Below are 22,118 nucleotides of genomic sequence, written 5' to 3'. Positions count from 1 at the left end.
GAGGAGGAGCGGGAGAGGCGGGAAGAATTCGATTCCGGCCCCTGAGGGGAGAGAGCGAGCGGCTCGCCCGCTGCGGAGGGATACGAGGCCGAGGGGCGCCGGGATTAGTTCTCTGCGCGGAGGTGTAATACTCAGGGGGACGTAGTTGGCGCAATAACGATAGCAAAAACATTTGCTTTGTCTTATTTAAAACTCTCCCCGCACGTGCATTGAGGTCCGTCAGAAACCCAGGTTGCATTCGTTTATTTTGGGGTGCCTCAATCTTAGGTACACTTTACTTGGGAGTAAATCCCATTCAATGCAGTGAGACTCGCCTTTGAGCAAAGGTATAATAATAATAATAATAATAATAATAATAATAATAATAATAATTTATTTATATCCCGCCCATCTGGCTGGGTTTCCCCAGCCACGCTGGGCAGCTTCCAACAAAACACTAAAATACAATAACGTATTAAACATTAAAAGCTTCCCTGAAGCTTTTAGATATCTTCGAAAAGTTAGCAGACCTAACCGGAAAAGTCCACAACCAGAAGGAAGAGTGGATTAAATTTACTGATTATTTAGTTAAATATGTTAAGTTAAATTAACTGAAAACAGCTTGCAGATACTTAATTGGCTTAGGATTTTATTTATGTTAAGTGATGAATTAATATGTTTAATTTCATAAAGTGAAGATTTAAGGATGTTAATGTTTAAGTTAAATTTTATAAGAATTATGATTTGGGAAACCGTTAAAAGGATATGCAATGAAATTCAACCAAGGGGAAGCAGGGAAGTCATTTAACAAAGTTAATAAGTGTAATTTTCAATAAAGCTATGATTTATGTTTGTTTGTCTTATGTGTCTGTTTGTTTATAATATTGTGAAAACCAATATATATTTTTTGAAAAACAAACAAACAGATATCTTCTAAAAGTTTGGGAGTTATTTTTCTCTTTGACATCTGGTGGGAGGGCGTTCCACAGGGTGGGTGCCACTACCGAGAAGGCCGTCTGCCTGATTCCCTGTAACTTGGTAGAATGAGCTGCACTCTTAAAGACGTAATTTGGCGTCTCGTTCAATAGGATTGTTGAATAAATTAACTGAGAGGCCTTTTGACCAATTGCAGTAAACGGCAAAGGACCCCTGGACGGTTAAGTCCAGTCAAAGGCGACTCTGGGGTTGCGGTGCTCATCTTGCTTTCAGGCAGAAGGAGCTGGTGTTTGTCCACAGTCAGTTTTCTGGGCCATGTGGCCAGCAGGACTAAGCCGCTACTGGCGCACGGAGGACCATGAGTGCCAGAGCGCACGGAAACGCCATTTACCTTCCCGCCACAGTGGTACCCATTTATCTACTTGCACTGGTGTACTTTCAAACCGCTAAGTTGGCAGAAGCTGGGACAAAGCAACGGGAGCTTCACTCCGTCGCGGGGATTCAAACCGCTGACCTTCTGATCAGCAAACCCAAGAAGCTCAGTGGTTTGGACCACAGAGCCACCCGCATCCCACTGCCAATTGCAGTATCATGAATTCAAAATCATTAATTAAGTTTTGGCAGACTGACTCCCATTTCCTCAGGTCTGCTGTTGTTTTTAGTTCCCGCAGCTTTCTGGAAAGCAGTCCCTGTATTTGTTTGCACAATCCATCCAAGACGATATGCAAAAACGTTATTTGAATCCATTTGCAATACCTGCTAAACTATTCCTGATGTAGGTGGAGCGGGATCCTTTCTGGGTTCTGGAACTTGGCCTCTCTGAACCTAGTGCCTTGTTTGGAGCTAAAGCTCTCATCCTTTCTGATCACCACCTATGCTGGCTGGGGCTAACAGGAGTTATGATCTAAAATATTTAAGACACCAGGCAGGGGCAGACTGCTGTTTACAGACATCCTTTATTCTACAGCTATCCTTGAACCACAGATTCCAGAAGAAAGCCAGTTTGCTGGGTCATAAAGGAGCTTATATGAACAAGGTTTCACTTTTGTAAGTACTACTTTGAGGGCATCTGTCAAAGGTGGCGTGAAAACCTATTAAACAGAACCAAGTTCTACTATGATCTAAAGATATTGGGGACGTGTGATTAGAAATGCTTCACAGTAATTTTTATACTTCCACCAGTTGACCAGAGAGATTTTGATGTACAGCACAGTGACTAAACTTACCAAACTTATGCAAATTGTATAACAAGCTCCGCATAGCAGGTCAACTGCTCAGATACTTACTTAGATGTACAGTGTCAGGAATTGTGAGAAAAAGCCTGAAGTACAACCAAATGCAGAAATTGTCTATCTGTGCTATAGTACTTTAAACAGCAGACACTTGGACGCATGCTGATAGGGATGTCCATCTCACTGAAAGTGATATTCCAAGGATGAGTAACTGAGATTTCACCCCTCCCATATCCAAGAATCTGCTGATGTTCTCTGCTGATTCTCCAGAGAGGAGGGGGCGGATTCTGCTCTCTATTTATTCCGCTCCAGCCTCACATCAAAGAGTCGGAGAAAGAGAGACTGAGTGTTAGAGAGAGATCGTGTGTATAGATAAGGTTGCTGCTAAGAGCAGCTGCAGACACTCAGTGCAGTTCAGCATTCATTTTGCTTAGACCTCATATAGCTCTGTATATAGTTGTGTATTATAGTTGTAGATAGAATAAAGACGATATTCTACAGAGCTGCTCTCTGAGTCGTTTATGCTCTGCTATACTCTGCTGTGCGACGACTGTCTTCTTGTGGAAGTGAATCCGGTGCTCACAACTCTTAAGCTGTGAGTCCACAGCACTTTGACCTGTTCCTGTGCAGAAGGTGGTCTCTGGAAGTGCTACCCAGCTCGCCTAGCCCAGTCGGGGCTGAGTGGATGAGTCCAGTTGGTGACACTGGCTCAAGGGCGATGCTGACAGTAACTTCTGATTTCTGTCTACCTGATTTCCATTGATTCATCTCCAGATCAGAGATTGTCAGTGAAGCCGATTACTGAACGTTTTACATCCTTTGAAAAGCCAAACTCTGAAAAATTATTAGCTTCAACTGGAATACCTGTAACAGCTTATAGTGCAAGAGGGACGCAAGCTACTCTTACTGGACTTTTCCCTCCCCACAACAAGGCCATTCTTGCCATCAACTGCTCTGTAGGAACAATCCGGATGACTTGTTATATAAGGACATTGTTCTCTCTTTTTTAAAAAAATGTAAAGTCTAATGTTTTGTGCAACCTGCCTTGGAAGGATACATTGAAAGGATGAGTAACTAATAAATAAGACTAAATCTTCTTTATGATTCATACAATACAAAAAAAGGAACTTAAAAGTTTTCACTTGGTTGGTTTATTTCAAGGTCATAAATAACAGTGGCCTAATTTTTTGTTGTATATTTTTCCTGGAAAGGGTATGTTGTACCATATCCAGAAAACCTGACATTAAACCTTGATGACAATAAAAAAGCAAATCCTTGTCTACTTCGTGGATCTTCTTCACTTTTCAGTAAAGCAGAAGTGGATTCATTTTAACTGCCAAATATACCTCTTGTTTCCTTATAGGAGTTTTGTGTTTTTTGTGTGTTGCAGACAATGGGAAAATATTACAGCAGCAGCAAACAGAACCAGCCTCTCAGTCTCTCCGTACAGAAGCACAGCAGCATATCAAACCATAAAACAACAAAGGGAAGAATCCATTCAATGGCACTGCTTTTCTACAGAGATTTTACATAAAAGTTTGCTTACGTCCATGTGTTAGCTCCCCACAGATTAAAATATTTGCAAATACGGCAGTAGCAATCCAGAAACATTTCAAAACACTTTTACGCAAGGAATCAGTAAATGATCATAATTAATAAATACCCTTTTAATCCTTCAAATATAATATTTTGAAGGAGACACTATATTTGGCTTGCACATCATTTAAGTGCACTCAAAACATTCTGATCGAATGTAGAAACTCTTAGAAGTGGTTTGAGTTAGGAACCTCCCTGATCTACATGTTTTACCTAGTAAATACAAAAACATGGTTTTCTATTAAAATGCTCATCTATTAAGAGCTGGGATTCATGGTATGAACAAACATTAAAATCCATTGCTTTTTATCTTTAGCAATTTAATTAAAATAAAATGTGTTTTCTTTAAACTTATATTGAAGACTGTTTGTGCTGCTGTTTTGTGAACCTGGAGGCTATAAAGAAAATAAACATTTAAGGAAATGGACGGTCTGTATTGCAACGTAAGATTGCTTCGATCCCTCATGAATCTTGATGAGGCCTCTTCTGTGAAGCTTTTCCCTGAGTCATATATTTACTGGAAAGGCTGCCTGTATATGGGGAGAAAGACCACAAAAATGAGTAAATAGGTAGAAACCAAACTAGTTAATTTTTTAGTAACATATGTTTTTAGGTTACAATGATGCAAACAGCAGAGCCAAGAAAAATGGGGCACTTGGACACTTCCAAGTCTATTCCAAGCTACCCACCATGTCTTTGACTGTAACCTCCTGTTACACATCTACACTAAAGCACCTTCTTTGTTTTCTCTAAGCATGTCTCTGTCATGAACTCAAGGTGTATTTATCCAGCGGCACCAGCATGCCTCCACTTCTGTATTCCTTTCTTTGGTCTGTTATTTCTGCCCATACATTCTGTCACTAAATTTGTTTCTCTTGAAGTTTCCAATCTAGCGCTTCATACAAAGCCTCTGTAGATGTCAAATATTGCAGCAGCTATTGGAAAGTTCCAAGTATCCCATTCTTTGTTGAAGTGCTTGAGTGGTGGTGGCCGTGCAAATGCAGGCATTCTGGGATAAGACTTTGTCTGGATCTATTTCAACTGGTTTAAGGCCTGGTGTTGTTATTTACGAGTGCTGTCTTGATCACTCTGATGGAAGGAGAGGGGACTTCAACTCTGTTGGTTCTTCTAGACCAGGGTGGGAAACCTCTGGCCCACCAGACTTCCCCATTTGGCCTGCAGGGCTATTTTTGCCAAGCCGCACCCACCTATCCCACACCTGATACAACATGACACCAAGAGTGGGACAGGTTAATAATAATAATAATATTAATTTATGATTTATACCCCATCCATCTGGCTGAGTCTCCCCAGCCACTCTGGGCAGCTCCCAATCAAGTGTTAAAAACAATACAGCATTAAGTATTAAAAACTTCCCTAAACAGGGCTGCCTTCAGATGTCTTAAAAATAGGATAGCTGCTTATTTCCTTGACATCTGATGGGAGGGCATTCCACAGGGCGGGGGCCACTACCAAGAAGGCCCTCTGCCTGGTTCCTTGTAACCTCACTTCTCGCAGTGAGGGAACCGCCAGAAAGCCCTCAGAGCTGGACCTCAGTATCCGGGCTGAATGATGGGGGTGGAGACGCTCCTTCAGGTATACAGGACCGTTTAGGGCTTTAAAGGTCAGCACCAACACTTTGAATTGTGCTTGGAAACGTCCTGGGAGCCAATGCAGATCTCTCAGGACCAGTGTTATATGGTCCCGGCGGCCACTCCCAGTTAGCAGTCTAGCTGCCGCATTCTGCATTAATTGCAGTTTCGGGGTCACCTTCAAAGGTAGCCCCACAGGTAAAGATGTGACTGGTGGAGAGCTATGCAAGGGACTTGTGAAGTCCTGTGCAGAATGCTCCAGTACACCAAACGACCAGCTGGTTGTCATGCTTGCAGAGTGCTATGCATAGGCCAAGTCTAGTTCACAAACCTGTCTGGGGACTCAAGAATATTCTTCCTTTCTGTTTCTTTTTTTCTTCTTGTAAAAGCAGTCCCTTAAAAAGAAAAGCCAGGAGTGACCATTTGAAGATAGTTATTGCAAGATGTAATAGCAGCATAACATTTAAAATAAGAATTGTGCTACACGGGCAAAAGTTAATTTTTTACTTTAAAATAAATAAATCACACGTGGTAACGGTTTACCTGATTCAATCGACCAGAGTGCTTAACAGCACTGGATAAAGGGGACCCACATGGACTTTCCAACTTCAAGGGACCTAGGAAAGTTAAAATCTAATGAGATTAAAATTTATCTTACAAGAAAAATCTACTTTGGAAAAATCCACTTATTAATTGGATCAGTAAAAAGCATGCCAAAGGTCAACTTTCAAAATATTTTTTTCTCCCTTCAGGGCAGTTCTGATTTTTTTTTATAATAAAAATAAATCCCCCCACCCCCGGCTTTGTATTTGACAACCACCAAGGCTGCCATTTGAAGTAGGGGCTTTCCTTGCCCCATGCTCCCATTGAAAATATTGCACATCTTAGGCTGCTTTTACTCTCTCTCTTCCTAAGGGGGGGGGGGGACAGCTTCGGTGGGGGAGCTTTTCAACAAGGAAATGGCATAAAGGGAAATGGTTAAAAAACTACCATCCACTCCTAGGAATCAAAGAAAACATCTGAAAACATTTACTCTCTCTACTGAAAAGTATTTCAGAACCACAACTTTAGAAAAGATTTATGGGACAATTTACTGCATTTATCCGTTGTGGGAGGAGGGGGAACTAATTGTTTTGATAATGTTACATTTAAGCTTATATCCTGTTTCTTGAAAATTTTAAAAAACAACATCATACTGGTTGCCCTCATCTGCAAAGAAAAGAAAAAAGAGAAGAGAAAAGAAAAGAAAAGAAGGCCACAAGTGTCACTAAAATTCCCAGTTGACCTTAAAACATATTTTTAGTACCATGAACACTATTATTGTTGGGCTGAATACCTGCAACTCCTTTGTGCTGAGGGCACTCCTTTTTAATATGTCCTTCCCTTCCACAAATAAAGCAACGCTTTTCTCTGTCTTCCTGTCGCTTCCATTTCTCTGCTGGCTGCTTGGGTGTCTTCTCTTTTGCAGTTTCCATTGCTCCCCTACCCAATTTGTTTTTGTTAGGTGTACATATCTGCAATCTCCCATCTTTTAACAGGACATCTCTTTCTGCAATTTTAACAGGGGTCTCTTTATCCTCTTTACTTCTTTTTTCTTTGTTTTCTGTGTATCTTTGGTTTTTAAGATCTTCACTCTCATGCCGTCTTCTGGGTCTAAGAATGCATGAATCACATTAAAATTTATCTTAAGGCAGCCTGAATATGAAAATAATGTACTAAAATTCCCTTAAGGCTTGCTAAATGTCACACTAAAGCATTTATATGTGCTAAGTATTACTACACCAAGGGGCTTCACACCCAACGTTCCCCAGTGCACTCATAATATTTCCAATCCGCTAACAATGGTTAGGAAATGGGGAACGTTATGTCTGCACTACTGTCAGTAAAAAAACATCTGCACAATTAGAGGCATATTATCCTTCAGCGAGGCAAAGTGTACTTACTTTCTCCGCATGGGACAGTCTTTCATGAAATGCCCAATTTTCCCACAAATCCTGCAACATCTATCATTTGGGGCCAGTTCGCCTTCTGTCAGCACCTCTGGGTCAAAAAAATATTCCTAACAAAAATACAAAATGTTAGCATTGAACTGAAATGGGCAATTCTTTCTGACTAGTGCAAAACAAGCAAACACTACTGGTTGCATATTCCTGTGTTTGAAAATTTCAGCAAGGACTAGTGAAACATCTAAGACAGGGTTCCTAAAGTGTGGCTCACAAACTGAATTCAGGTAGTTTGCAGGGTGTCCATATTAAATATTCATAATGATTTTAAACTTTATTTTTGTAGGTACTTTTATTTCTTATCTATATAATTCAAATTGTAATCCAGTACAATACAGCATAGAACATCTTAATAAAATGTTGTTAGAAATCTAACACGCTCACCATCTTTGAAGAGTATTCTTTAGGAAATCCTCTTACCGGGGTGCCAAACACCCTCCTACCATTTATAAAAGCCTTCATTATAAAGTTTGTCACTAGAGTAATCAAAACAAAACAATGATCAATTAAATGGAAACAGAGTCATATAAAAGTATATCTCTGTACAACGTAATTTATGGCAATCACTTACTTTTTCTTGACAAACCGGCTCCAAGATTGTGATTCAGGTCGAAAGGATCTGCAAGAAGGGTGTTGCAGGTTTTAACAAAACTATTTAAAATAGCTCGTGAACAAACAGAATCCAAAGAACAAAAAAACCAATGGGAATGCTGGTTACATTTTTTATGCTGAGCCACATTTATAAAACAGATTACTTCCCCTTCCTCATGTACAAAGAAAGGGAAAACACTGAAGAGTGATCTAAGATTTTCATGACAGGAAGATGAAAAACCTTCAACAAGAAAGCAACACTTGTTCAAACTGAAAAACTAAGCCAATCATTTTATTGCAAAAAAAACATGTATAGAGGAGAAAAAACTGTAGTACAGGGGAACCCCTACTTAACTCAGGGGTTCTGTTTGCGGCCACCAAGCAGAGCGAGCGGAGATTCCCCCGTTCCGCCCCCACCATACCATCTTTTGGCGCCAAAAACAGCGCATGTGTCAGTGGGAATGTGCATGCTGATCGCACGCAAGTGGGGAGACACCTGTATAGTAATCCACAGGCAGAGGGAGCAGGCAGAAAAAGAACCACCAGTAAAGCGTGCCCGATCCTTGTATTTACCAGTTTATTAAGAATAGAGAGGCAGGGATTATATAGATCAACACTGCACGGCCAAACAGAACTAGTCACTTGGGGATTACCAGCAGGAGCTCCCTGACAGCTAGCCAATAATATTCTATGTCTATTCAAGGGAAAGCTAGAGCAAATGCAAATCAAGGCAACAAGATATGCAAGAAAGCTGGAGTGATAAAAGGCTACCCTTTGATGGCCAATATCACGTGCCTAGCATGACTCATGACACCTCATAAGACACAGAAGGGAGGATCACCGGAAACAGGTTCAGAGTCCAATGAGGGCATATGACAAAACACCTCTATCAGTCTACTTTATATAGCGCTCTAACTTGGGGTCTAGGGACGTGGGTGGCACTGTGGTCTAAACCACTGAGACTCTTCGGCTTGCCGATTGGAAGGTCAGCAGTTTGAATCCCCACGACGGGGTGAGCTCCTATTCTCAGTCCTGCCAACCTAGCACTTCAAAAGCACGTCAAAGTGCAAGTAGATAAATAGGTACCACTCCGATGGGAAAGTAAATGGTGTTTCCGTGTGCTGCTCTGGCTTTGCCAGAAGTTGGCCACATGACCCGGAAGCTGTCTGCGGACAAACATCGGCTCCCTCAACCAGTAAAGCGAGATGAGCACCGCAACCCCAGAGTCGTTTGCAACTGGACTTAACTGTTCAGGGGTCCTTTACCTTTACCTAACTTGGGGTCTATTGGTGTTTCCTTCCCCCTATATCTCACATCCCATTGTTTAACATAACGCCTAGCCTAAAGGTAAAGGTAAAGGACCCCTTGATGGTTAAAGACAACTATGGGGGTGCAGCACTCATCTCGCTTTCAGGCCGAGGGAGCTGGCATTTGTCCACAGACAGCTTTCTGGGTCATGTGGCCAGCAGGACTAAACCGCTTCTGGTGTAATGGAACACCGTGAACACCAGAGCGCACGCAAACACCATTTACTGTCCCGCCAGTGGTATCCATTTATCTACTTGTACAGGTGTGCTTTCGAACTGCTAGGTAGGCAGGAGCTGGGACAGAGCAACAGGAGCTCACCCCGTTGTGCGGATTCAAACCACCAACCTTCTGATTGGCAAGCCCAAGAGGCTCAGTAGTTTAGACCACAGCGCCACCTGCATCCCTATAATGCCTAGCCTCCTTAATCTCAATGTATGGGGCAGCTTTTTCACGGACTAGACGCTTCCACAGATGAGTGTCAAAGAAGAAAAGGGAACGTGGTACCCTTCTCAGAAGGCATCAGGAAGCATACTGTGCAGGTGCATTACTGTCAAGTGGACAGCAATGTTCTGGGCGAGTCAGTGATCTCATCTGTGCTCATGCCAGGTGGGGCTCAGCGCTGAAGCAACAGACCTGCGGTGTCTGCTGTCTCTTCCCACCCCTGCTGGTAAGGGTCCTAGGTCCCCCCCTCCCATATTCAGTTGAGCAAAGTGGCAGATATGCCAAGGCATTGCTAGTCTACAGTCAGCATCCAATAACTGTGGCATCACAGCTCATGATGCTATGTTCATACAACAGCTCGCGGTGTATTTTTAAAACTAATTTGCCAGTACAATGCTTTTCAAATCAGGTTGCTAAAATGCAAATTCCTTCGAGCAGTTTGCTGCCTATACTGTGACAGACCTTTAACTGTATTACTCCCCCAACAGAAATTAAGCATTTCACCAAACTTGGCCCTGTTGTTCAAATATATTTGTTAAATGATGAATAAAGCTCTCATAATTTAGAGGAATACCTTCAATAACTATGTATTTTGAAGTCCACTGCTTCTTGAATGTTGTAAGCAAACTTTTTCTTCGGATGCAGATAACGTGCTCTTTAAAATCAAATTCTTCAGTATAGAAACGGAGAAGTCCTAGCCATAATTCACCAATGGATTCTTTGTTTTTACCAAAGTCTGGCCAAACTGTAGGCTGGAAGTGAAATATATATATATATGTATATATCTTTTTCAGGTGTAGACAATAGCATGCAATTTACTGATCTCTTGTCACTCTTTGCCTAGATGTGTGAATTGTTCCCACTTGTAGAAAGGGTCAATTTGCCAGTTACCCTGGGTCTGCCAGGCTAAAGAGAAGCACACGCTAGCCCAGGGGTCAGCAAACTTTTTCAGCAGGGGGCCAGTCTACTGTCCCTCAGACCTTGTGGGGGGCCGGACTATTTTTTTTGGGGGGGGGATGGGGTGGAAATGAACAAATTCCTATGCCCCACAAATAACCCAGAGATGCATTTTAAATAAAAGGACACATTCTACTCATGTAAAAACACGCTGATTCCTGGACCGTCCGTGGGCCGGATTTAGAAGGCGATTGGGCCAGATCTGGCCCCCGGGCCTTAGTTTGCCTACCCAAGGCCTAGTTCTATCCAGTGGGCTGCTGGGCTGTCAAGGTATTGAATTTGTGTTTATGTAAATTATTACAATATATCGTAAGCCACATTGAGAATCATTGGATTGAAAGGATGGATACAAGTCTTCTACTAATTTAAGTAAATTGGAGGGTTCCTAACTGAGAACTGCTAGCAAATCTTACGTCTGCTGAGATCCTCGGATCTGGCTGCAAATATTTTGCCAATCATGAGCTACCAAATAAATGATGGGTTAAAATGACCCCATCTACTTGATTGGCAAGCATTTTCAACATGAATTCTGCAAATAGGTGTGATAAGAATGAAACAGTTTTGATGGTTCATGTAAGGAAGGTTCGAACTGCTAAATATATACACCACAATTCAGGTTTGTAAGGCGTTTTTTAGGGTCTTACTTTTATTAACTCCCCAAAAGCCTTTGCAGTGATATTTTTGCACACACATAAACTAATACTTAAGTAAATCAACAACGTTCTGTGGGATAATCTGCCTCATATAATCAACACGTTTAAGTCTAATTAATGAAGGGGTTAAGACCATAGAGTAAGCTGTCCTGCCAGGCTTAGCTTACCTCGGGAATTACTAATAATCAAGCCTTTGTTTCCCTCTAGCCTACATGTGAACTCCAGTGTGCAATGAGTTCTGAGCTGCTGCCTCCAGCCACATGGCTCTAACAAGCCTCTTTTAAGTTCCTGTACCAATAATTTAGGAACTTTCACCAGTTTGGAATTAAACTAAGTTTTACTGCCTATGCAGCATGAATCTGACCTCTGGACAGTTTATAAGTGAACTATTTTTATCTGGTCTTTTTCTATGCGAGGGAAAGAGGGAATCTTTGGAAGGAACTTAGAAGGGCATATTTCAAAGGTCTAACAGACTATATTTCCACACTTTGTTGAATATTTTAAATTTAAACTCTCTGCTGGAGTTCTCTCACCAAATAAGACTTGTCCCAAACTCCTTTTATATCTATATTTTTTTCCTTGTCACCAACACATTATACATTTCACTGTGTATGCTCTCATAATGTTTTCTTTCTATCTTGGCAAAAAGGATGTAGATAAATGCAAAGAATGAAGAAAATGAACAGAACTGGTTCTGATCTAAGTATCTGCTGACATAAATATTAGTGAATAACTTAAACATCATTTTAAGAGGCCACTAGATCATTAGGATCTTATGAGCACAGTACAGTGGTACCTCGGGTTAAGTACTTAATTCGTTCTGGAGGTCCGTTCTTAACCTGAAACTGTTCTTAACCTGAAGCACCACTTTAGCTAATGGGGCCTCCTGCTGCTGCCGTGCCGCTGGAGCACGATTTCTGTTCTCATCCTGAAGCAAAGTTCTTAACCTGAAGCACTATTTCTGGGTTAGCGGAACCTGAAGCATATGTAACCCGAGGTACCACTGTACTGCCCTTTTCTCATGCCATACAATTGAGGTAAAAATGACCAACAGTGTCACAATGTCCTCTGCAGTTTATAAAAAGTTACAACTGGGATCACGAAGCACAAGGTAACATACTACGTTAAGTGTGAGCAAACTTACTTATTTCCCCCCCAATTTCCCATGGTCAGTTTGACCTCATTAAAAAGGTTAGGAGTGTAACTTTACTTAAGATTACATAGCAGAGTTGTTTTCGTATTAGCCAGACTCACCAGTTCATCTGTTTTGTCAAAGAAATAGACATTCCAGCCATCAACTAGAATTTCGGGTTTCTTTGGCTCTTGGTATATCTAAGAAAATAAATATTAAGACTATCAGGGCAGGAGCCTAGTGCTTTTGAGATGTTTTCAAGTGAGTGTGCAAGCATAACAGGGTAGAATCCAATGTTGTGCGAGCAAAATTCCAGTCCTGCAACAGGACTTTGCTTTCCTCTCTTCCCCAGTCCCCACCGCATTCCCAAAATCTGTTCCAAAGGGTCTCCCGGCAGTGCAGAGCAGTTTTTGAGTGTTTGTAGGGGCTACAAGAAGGAGGGAAAGGCGAAGTCCCTATGCACAATGTTGTGCACACACACACAGGCTTAAAGTGTGTACCTCTTGAAGAACAGGAATGACAGGAGGGTTTCTCTGCTGAAGGAAGTAGAGCACCATTAGAGTATAGGCATAGGAAGATAGACTGCCTCTAGATGCATCACCAATATCACACATCTGAAAAGAGGGGGGGAGTAGAAATTAGTGGAAAAACTTAACGGGTATCACTTTTTCTCCCCCAGTTAACTAGAACATTGATGTACCTTTGTGAAGACTTTCATTGTATAGCAGAGATATTTTACTCTTGGATCAATAGCTGCATAAGAGGACAAGAGTCTTGTGTTATGCAGAGCCTAGAAAGAAATGAGATTAGAATTTTGAGATGGATTGGTGAAGGAGGACAGCAACTGTATGACTTGGAAAGCTCTCTGAAATACCTCAGTCAACAGAAACAGCATTATTTCAGAAGCATGCGATTGGAATGTGGAATGAGCATGTACACCACAACCACAATTTTTTTTTACTTGCTATCTAAAAATTAAACAACCTTGTTTTAAAAATACCAAGTGAATAAAACACATAATTTCAACAAAAATATGCTGAAAATCACAGTGCATGTTTGGACAGATTTTAATACCAACCATTTCTACAAGACACTGAAGTGACTACCTTGACATATTTATTTTTTTTATTTCCCAAACTCTGTCGATCAGTTGTCCACATGAACCCCATTTCTGTTCATCATAAATACGGAAGAACTCATCAATGTAATTTGGAAAGCTGTTTTTCCTCCATAACAGTAGCCCCATATCCCATTTGCTATATCTCCAGTGGCTATTTGAAGAAGTGCTTCAATTTCAACTAGGAGATGTTCTTACCAATGTATTATACAAGCTGATGTCTACTTCAAGACCACTTCGAACGTGAAAGAACTTGACAATTGGCACTTTAGCAGTTGTTATCGGTAATATATTTCTTAGACCTATGGAAGTACAAAAAGAAAGATTTATACCAGTTGAACTCCATGGGAATTATGTTGGCTGAAATTCAGCACTGTTAAGTACACAATGATACTTAGGCCATAACCCTATACAGAGTTATTCAGGAATACATCTCACTGAATACATCTCATTTTCAGCAGTGGTTTTCAACCATGTTCCAAGGCACGTTTAGGAAGCCTAGGGTTCCATGGAAGCTTATCAGGGATTCCTCAATGTGAAGAACAGTAATAGAAGACAGACAACTTGCACACTACTATTGATCTTTTTCTGCAATTTACACCCACAGGGGAGTGCTGAGTGTATTACGGAGCACAGTCATTTCAGGAAAAGTGATGGCAAGGCCTCAAAGCCCTGGCTAGCACACTCTACGAATGCCTTATAACGTGCCCCAAAAGTTTTAAAGCTATGGGCTACAACATGCCTGGGTTTTCCTATACACTTTGTCCAGTTTTGACAATTCCACCCAGAGGCGATTTTTGGCGGATAAATCTCACCTATGTCTGGCGCATTCTGGTCGTATGGCAGCCCTAATTAACTATGACCAAGCTGGCAATGACAATGTTCTTCCAAAAGAAAACAACATGAATCCACACAGATCTGTCTAGTGTATTTGTTTTTAGCTTTAGAAATATCTATGAAGTGCTAGCAGCCTGGCTACAAGAAGACCCGGCTTCATTATTATTATTCCTCCTAAATTTAATATCTTCATTATTTTATGCAGACAAAGGCTATGCTAATTGTGCTATTTTTTTTGTTAGGTTTATTCCATCACCACCATTTTAGGTCATTGCAAGAACAGATTTTCACACTTTATGGCAACTAACTTGCATTTTTTCATTTTGATTGCGGGCCAATGGCTAAGGGCAGACAGAGTTGCAGATTTATGCGCTAACAGACTTTAAGCATGTATCGCTATTATTGCTATTATTTATTAAATTTGTAGATGGGCAAATGACTGAAAGCTGATGACAGAGTTAAGTCATGAAACATCCAGGAGGGTTTGAAAAAAATAATATTGATTGTTAGGATTCTGTACCAAAAATCAAATGAATGCATGCTAAATCAGGGAAGATGGCCAGTCCACCAATAACTAAGCTAAATACCATATTTCTCCATTCATTTGTCACATAAATGATATGCAAAGAGAAGTCAATGCAAGCGGCTTTGTGGTTTTCAGACATACTAGAATGCTCTTGTGGCTAAAGTGCATCAAAGGCCTGATCCTAAATTTAAACTCCTTTTGTGAGTGTTTTGCATCTGCAGAATCTGAAATTCACAAACATCCTCACACAATTCATGCTCCTGTGTGCATGGTTTAAAAAACAACAACAACATACAAACCAACCACATTTTTAGCAACAGTTACCTGAATGTTTCTTGAGCACTCTTGCAAGTTCTTCAATAATTCTTATACAGTCAAGTCCCTGTGATAAAAAAAAATACATCAGAATCCTTTTTTAAAGCTTTAAAATCACAGCAATACGACAAAAAATTGCTCCCCAATATTGCAATTGCCAGCATTACAACAGGCAGATCAATGGCTACAACCCGCAGACCTAGTGAAGTTGCCCCACTGGAATAGGAAGTTACATCTGCAAAATGTTTTTGTTTGTTTGTTGGAATGTTTTCTCTTTTAGATTTTTGTAAGAGGCAAAACCTAATTAAAATTAATTGTAAAAAGCTAAAACAAAATTTACACCTGCAAAATGGGACTTCCTCACCACATATGCTCCCCATCCCTTCAGAGGCCTGGTAGAACCCACATAATGGATTTGGGAGCGATGCACCGGGAGAGGAGAGCAAGAGAAAGATCACTCCCAATGTGGTGAGTAGAACTCCTTTGCTTACAGGACAACTTCAGTGTGTGTATGTGGGTTTTTTTTAAAGGTCCTCTCATTCATATTGCACTTTTTTTCTATCATGAACCTGACTGTGTAACAGATCAATCCATACGGCTTTTAGCACCTCCAATTTAGGAAACGGCAAACATAAACTTGCTGTTGCACTCAACATCTCACAGCCCTGGTCAGATTTCATCTGGCTATCCAGGTAAAATTTCACAAGGGGTTTCCCAATGAAACCTTTCATAATTCCAGTTTCTTGTTAAAGGCTAGGGGGGAGGGGGAGAAAAGTAAAGACACTTTTTTCTGTTTCCTGCAAGAGACAAACCAAGGCCAATCTACTATTGGGAAAAGACTGGCCATCGTGAACAAGCATCAGCACTAACGTGTACAGGTTGCCCACAAGACACAGGTGTCTCCTTTTTGCCTTCCATGCAATAGCAACCCAACTACACCAGATTTACATAACGAATAGACTGTTTTCAAGTGCAAATTGTTGTGACTTTGTTTATTCTCCTTTCCACTTCACACATCTGAAGTAGTTGCCGCTGAAAGTTGTGCAATTTTTTAAAACCCCAGAAATAAACAGTCACCATGATCAAGGTGTCACTACTATTTTAGGAGCGATGTCGGTGGTTTTATGCTGGTATCAATGCGACAACAGCATTAAGTGGTAGATTCAGGTAGGTAGCCATGTTGGTCTGACGCAGTCGAACTATATCAATATATAATATATAAAAAAATTGTCTAGTAGCACCTTAGAGACCAACTAAGTTTGTTCTTGGTATAAGCTTTCGTGTGCATGAAGAAGTCTCTAAGGTGCTCCTGTACAATTTTTTTTTTATTTGAGCATTGTAAGTGACTACTGAATATCCACTTTGATGTAAAAGAAAAGAAAGTGGCTTTCTCTGGAATCTATCTGGAATCTAAAAGAGTGAACCTGCTCATTTATCAGCCTCTTTTGTTTTTTTGCACTGAATAGATTATGATTAACTAGACATGTCTGTGTGTGCACTTGGAACATTATCAGCTTAGGGGGGGAAAACCTGAGAAAGACGCTTAGTAGATCAGCCTATGTCTTCCAGAGGAATGAACTTTTGCTGGCACAATGGAATCTCCCCTTCTTCTGCCCCCTGCACTGCCCCCCCCCAAATCTGTACTGGAGGTTTGGAGAACCCTCAGGAGGAGGGGAAGGGGAACAAGAGGAAGGGGGAACAGCCCACTGTGCAACTGAGTATCACCCATAAACACACTTATTTGTACTTGTCGTGTTGCTCATGTTAAAAAGGCTACCTCAGCTGTTTCCAGACCATCAACTGTCATACAAATATCGAGATCACTTTGCTTGAAGCCAAATCCATTCTTTGAAGAGCCAAATAAGTTTAATTTAGTGCCTGTAAAGGAGGATGTATTTCAGATAATTATTTGAGCATGTTAGCATTTGTTAGTAATAAATATTGGACAATTAGGCCAAGAATAAAGAAAACAAGCTGTAATAAATATAAAGCATATCCTTAAATTTTCTGCTAGGTAAAACATTCTGTAGTAACTGGATTGAGATTAGTGACCTAAGGACATCATAAAAATTACTTTTTTACTTTGAAAATAACTATAATCACAAAGAACACCTGGAAACTCTTGTCTGATGAAATTTTCAAGATTTTGCCGTATATATTCACGAGCCTGGTCTTCTATAATGTTTGGAGCAAAGTCCTCTGTTGAAGAGACAGCATATATTCATTTAGAAGCAGAATTATGATACCAAGTAGATGCACTAGACAGATAATTTTGTCTATAATAATAATAATATTATACTACACATTAATTGACTGATGGTATATCTAGTTAACTTGAAGCATCAATATGAAATCTATAATGCAATACCCAATGCTGTTAGCCTAAAGTAACAGAACCAATTACAACATATAAATCTACATTTTTGGACAAAAACTTTGCGATTAGACTGTATCTGATATTGTGGTAAGCAGTGATGTAAGAACAATGACATATACTTTACATTTTATATTAAATGCTAGGTAATATACAACTTCCCAATGAATGTATATTTTAAAAGTGTTTTAAGCAATACGCATTAGTGTACAGCCTCAGCAGTGGACCTGGTTTGGAAATTGCCAAATAGCTGCAAAACAGTGAGGGATGGCATGATTGGCAGCAGAGAAAATTGCAGGTAGGTAGAGGCACTTAATTCTTCCAACTACTTTCAACTTTCTTCTGCTCTCATCTTACAACCTGACCTCCAGAAATCATTTTCTCCAGCGATCTGCAAACACACTCCCAAACTCTAACATGGCAGAAGATTGTTGAGGGGAAAATAGCCCAATTTTGGGAAACACTAAGAAAAATTACTTGACCCTGTTTGTTTTGTACAAGTATTAATTTCCAAAAACTTCCAACCAAAATGATGTTCAGTCCACTTACTATAACACTGGATGCACACTTGATCCAAAGTATTTAAGAACTTGGGTGTTAATGGTGGCAAAGGGTCTAGCTCAATTTTTTTGAAGTCTTCTGGGCAGTCCCTCTTTAGATGACCTTCTCGCTTACATAGGCTACACACAACTGTAGGTGACTGTATCAAAGAGAAAGGAAGACATACTTAAAACTTTTTTCTTCTCTGAGCTAAAGTACACTCTCAAGCTTGCTAAATGATAAGTGGGAAAAAAGCCTGGTAGGAGACAGCAAACATCACCTAGCTTAAAGTATAAATGGGGAGATAATGAATATATCTGTTATCAGGAATGGCCAGACTATGGTCAACGACACTCTCTGTACATCAGTAACGGCTTATCATATTATACATGTCTGACTGCAACTTCCAACTCTTATGTTATACTGACCGTGTTTAAAGCCTGGCATGCTATTTGCTCTAACCTGTGAATATTTTGACATGTGGCAGAAACTCAAAATAACAGTCAGCTTGATTATGGATTGTAGAAATTATAATGCATCAATGGAATTTTTTTCATTAAAAAAACAAACAAAAAACTTGTTCCTCTAGTCTCGATTTATGACTCTGGAATTAAATGACATTTGTGGGACCAAACACACAGCCTCTAATGTAGATTAGTCCTACCTCTACAGATTAACATGCAATGGAATGAAGGAACTGCAGCATAAACAGTATTTTACAATTTAGATGTTATTACCTTGCCTTTTGTGAAAGAGTATTTATTAAACTCATAGAAGAAGTCAGATTTGCCACACTGGTCTATGAGCATGTTGCTTTCCAAAGACGCTTCTTTTTCAACATGATCTTCTTTATCCAAATCTGCCCTTGGAGGTTCATCTGCATTCTTCCTGAACTCACTGTCTTCATATTTGACAGAAATAAACAATTCTTCCTCTTCCGATAGAGGCTCTTCAACGCCAGATCCAGTGTATGTGTTATCCAGCTCATCTTCAGTATTGATAACATTACCAAGTTGTCTCTGGTTTATGATACTGTGAACTTCCTCCTCCTCTTCCTCTTCTTCCTCCTCCTCTTCTTCCACTTCCTCCTCCTCAGAATTATCCATTTCAAATACTTGCTCCTGAGTTGCTGGTTCCAGTTTGATCAGGGAATCATCCAGTTCATCAGTTCCTTCTGTGCTCTCTGCATCCATGTCAACCTTATCATCTAGTCCACCGCCACATTCTGAACCAAACCCGTCAAGAGCAGCTACTGTATTTTGAAAATTCTCCATATCAGAAATGCTGTCAGTTTCAACATCATGCTCACCAGCTGGAACGGCAAGATCTCCACTTTCACTGTCTTCATCCAAACCTTGATTGATACCCAAACGTCCCTGCCATTTTCTATCACGTTCGTGCCCATCTTCTTCTTCCTCTTCATTTCCACTCTCTGTCTCCTCACAGCTCGGTTTATATTCCTCATTGTCGCCCGAAATAAATTCCTCAATTATGCAGTCTGAGTCCTCGTGGGAAACACCTAAATGCTCTATATCGTCTGCCAACTGCTCTTCCACAAAGCTTTCAGCACCAAACACCTGAGAAGGATCTAACGCAGGTTCCTGAGGAAAATAAGAACTTTTCATGCTAGCAGTTACACAGCTGTCCATTGGCGATTTCTCTGCCTCATCATGTGCATTTTGTATGTCAGGGATGCCAGGTTTAAGAGCGCTCTTCTCCGGCTCTGAGAGTACCAAGGATTCAGCAGGTCTCTTTTGGTTGTTTTTTGTATTTTGTTTATGGGGCAAGGCAAAATACTTGTAAGTTGCCCGTAAGCAGTGAAGAATATATTCATAAACTAGTTGACTATTAAGGGTTCTTGCCACATTCCTCTTCACAGAGTAAGGATCTGGGGGAAACAAGAGTCAAAGTCAACTATATCTGACTGAAGGTGTTACAGTAGGTCTTAATATTATCATCCCCCCTCCCCAAGGTCTAGGTGAATAATAAGATTTCCTCTTGGCACTCAAAAGATCATAAAGGAGGCATCAAGTGAGCAACTCTGGGAAGCCTCTCTCCATAGCAGACACCCACTTCACAGATTTATCTATCACATCTGAGGCATGAATAAAACACACTTAAAGCTACATAAACAGATGGCTATTAAAAACCCACAGGATTTACTTCAATCATTGAACTTAAGAGAAAGCAATGAAGCATTTTAGCCAACAGCAAGCTACATAAAGCAGGAGTGGCTAACCTTTAGCCCTCCAAGATCCCATTGAGAATACAGTTGCCACCAGTCCTGACCACTGGCTACTCTGACTGGGACTGATAGGAGTTGAGAGTCCCAATACAATAAACCTGCCCACCAGGTGATACGGGTCATTATGCTCAGACTGTGAAATTCCTCTCAATGCCTCATTGACAATAGGTCAAAACATTTTCATTTAGGTGAGCATGCTTGTTGAGTCCAACTGCCCTGGTTTTGGGGGGTGCTCCTGTTACTGTTCAAAGGGATGCAGGTGGCGCTGTGGGTTAAACCACAGAGCCTAGGGCTTGCTGATCAGAAGATTGGCAGTTCGAATCCCCACAACGGAGTGAGCTCCCGTTGCTCGGTACCTGCTCCTGCCAACCTAGCAGTTCAAAAGCACGTCAAAGTGCAAGTAGATAAATAGGTACCGCTCTGGCGGGAAGGTAAACGGCGTTTCCCTGCACTGCTCTGGTTCGCCAGAAGCGGCTTAGTCATGCTGGCCACATGACCCGGAAGCTGTACGCTGGCTCCCTTGGCCAGTAAAGTGAGATGAGCACCGCAACCCCAGAGTCGGCCACGACTGGTCAAGGTTCCCTTTACCTTACTGTTACTGTTCATGGAATGTGGTTATTACTTGAGTTTATTCTGCTTTTGATGGTTTTATTGTTTTATACTTGAAACTGTAAGCCACCCCGAGGGTCTCCATAGGGATGGAAAATAAGAAAACTATTTTCATGAAATAGATCTTTATCAGAAATATTTTGTAGCAAATGATTCTCTCCAGGAACTACTTTACACAGCTGCTTGAGGTGGGGCGGGGCGTAAACCACCTAATCTTTACCTCCGAGTGATGCAGTGATAAAACTGCTTACTGCATTGGCCCGAATATAAGCCACATTTTTTTTCTAAATTTGGGCCATGAAAAGTTAAAGTGTGCCTTATATTCGCAAGCTTATCACGCGGCTCCCCTCCCCGGCCCCCGAAGCAGCCCAGGAGCGCGGAACAAAGCCGTGTGTTCAGATTCTTGAATTGCACTGGGTTGGACTAAATGGCTCTAGAGGTCCCTTCCAACCCATGACCAGCAGGTGCACAGAGGTGGCTTGCCACAAAGAACCAGCAGTAATGGGAGACCAATGTAAAGGCATGCTCAGCTGAACTGTTGTTCCATGCGCCACGGCCAAAACCAAGAGTCCTTAGACAGTCGTAATGAACACAAATAGAGAAAACGACAAAACAAAACTTACCGTAATTTTCGCTCCAAAACACGCACTTTTTTGCTCCTAGAAAGTAAGGGAAAATGCCTGTGCGTGTTACGGAGCGAATGCACTCGACCGGAGCCATGGCTGCCGTCAGTCAAGCAAAGCGGGAGCCGCTTGCAGGGCTTCTGTCCCGCTTTGCGCGGCTCTAGCTTTGCTTGCTTTACAGCCAGGAGGAGGGGGAGGAGCCGAGGAGGAGGGAGGGAAGGAGAGCCATGGCAGCAAAGCGGGCAGCAGCCGCTTACACGCGAGGAGGGACAGACGGGAGCCATAGCGAGCCGGAAAAAGCGCCCCGTAGCCAGCAACAGCTGCTGCAGCCTCAGCTAGCAAAGGTCCGCTCTCTAAACGGAGCAATGAGGCTGCAGAGGGACGGCAGGGCACAGGAGGGCTCTGAGCCACGAGCGCAGTGAAAAGCAGTAAAAAAGTTTTTTAAAAGGCTGCTGGGGACAGGAGGGCACGGGATGAGGGAGAGGGGGAAATTACGATTCTCCCAGCGTCTC

At 41.3% G+C, this 22,118-nt stretch overlaps 1 protein-coding gene and 1 long non-coding RNA gene across 2 annotated transcripts in view; one reads left to right on the top strand and one right to left on the bottom strand.

Annotated features, from left to right (window-relative positions):
- The first annotated feature begins 4 nt into the window (after nucleotides 1-4).
- Nucleotides 5-4,097, top strand: LOC310745046. Its single transcript, XR_014539844.1, has 3 exons — nucleotides 5-122; nucleotides 1,883-1,962; nucleotides 3,538-4,097. It is a non-coding gene; the product is annotated as an uncharacterized lncRNA (long non-coding RNA).
- TUT7 (terminal uridylyl transferase 7) overlaps nucleotides 3,276-22,118 on the bottom strand; it is a 42,762-nt gene continuing 23,919 nt past the window's right edge. The window contains exons 13-29 of the mRNA XM_083576483.1: nucleotides 18,867-20,017; nucleotides 18,139-18,289; nucleotides 17,328-17,414; nucleotides 16,993-17,093; nucleotides 15,225-15,282; nucleotides 13,736-13,839; nucleotides 13,121-13,210; nucleotides 12,921-13,034; nucleotides 12,543-12,620; nucleotides 10,253-10,430; nucleotides 7,910-7,957; nucleotides 7,723-7,814; nucleotides 7,279-7,394; nucleotides 6,672-6,988; nucleotides 5,879-5,952; nucleotides 5,667-5,730; nucleotides 3,276-4,273 (exon numbers count right to left, since the gene is read on the bottom strand). Coding sequence (XP_083432609.1) covers nucleotides 4,206-4,273; nucleotides 5,667-5,730; nucleotides 5,879-5,952; nucleotides 6,672-6,988; nucleotides 7,279-7,394; nucleotides 7,723-7,814; nucleotides 7,910-7,957; nucleotides 10,253-10,430; nucleotides 12,543-12,620; nucleotides 12,921-13,034; nucleotides 13,121-13,210; nucleotides 13,736-13,839; nucleotides 15,225-15,282; nucleotides 16,993-17,093; nucleotides 17,328-17,414; nucleotides 18,139-18,289; nucleotides 18,867-20,017 — 2,891 coding nt within the window. The 3' untranslated portion in view covers nucleotides 3,276-4,205. The remainder of the gene's footprint in view (nucleotides 4,274-5,666; nucleotides 5,731-5,878; nucleotides 5,953-6,671; nucleotides 6,989-7,278; nucleotides 7,395-7,722; nucleotides 7,815-7,909; nucleotides 7,958-10,252; nucleotides 10,431-12,542; nucleotides 12,621-12,920; nucleotides 13,035-13,120; nucleotides 13,211-13,735; nucleotides 13,840-15,224; nucleotides 15,283-16,992; nucleotides 17,094-17,327; nucleotides 17,415-18,138; nucleotides 18,290-18,866; nucleotides 20,018-22,118) is intronic.

The sequence above is a fragment of the Podarcis filfolensis genome, assembly GCF_964270895.1.
Source record: "Podarcis filfolensis genome assembly, chromosome: 11".
Lineage (NCBI taxonomy): Eukaryota > Metazoa > Chordata > Lepidosauria > Squamata > Lacertidae > Podarcis > Podarcis filfolensis.
Note: the sequence above shows the minus strand (reverse complement) of the source record. Positions and strands in the feature narration are given on the sequence as shown.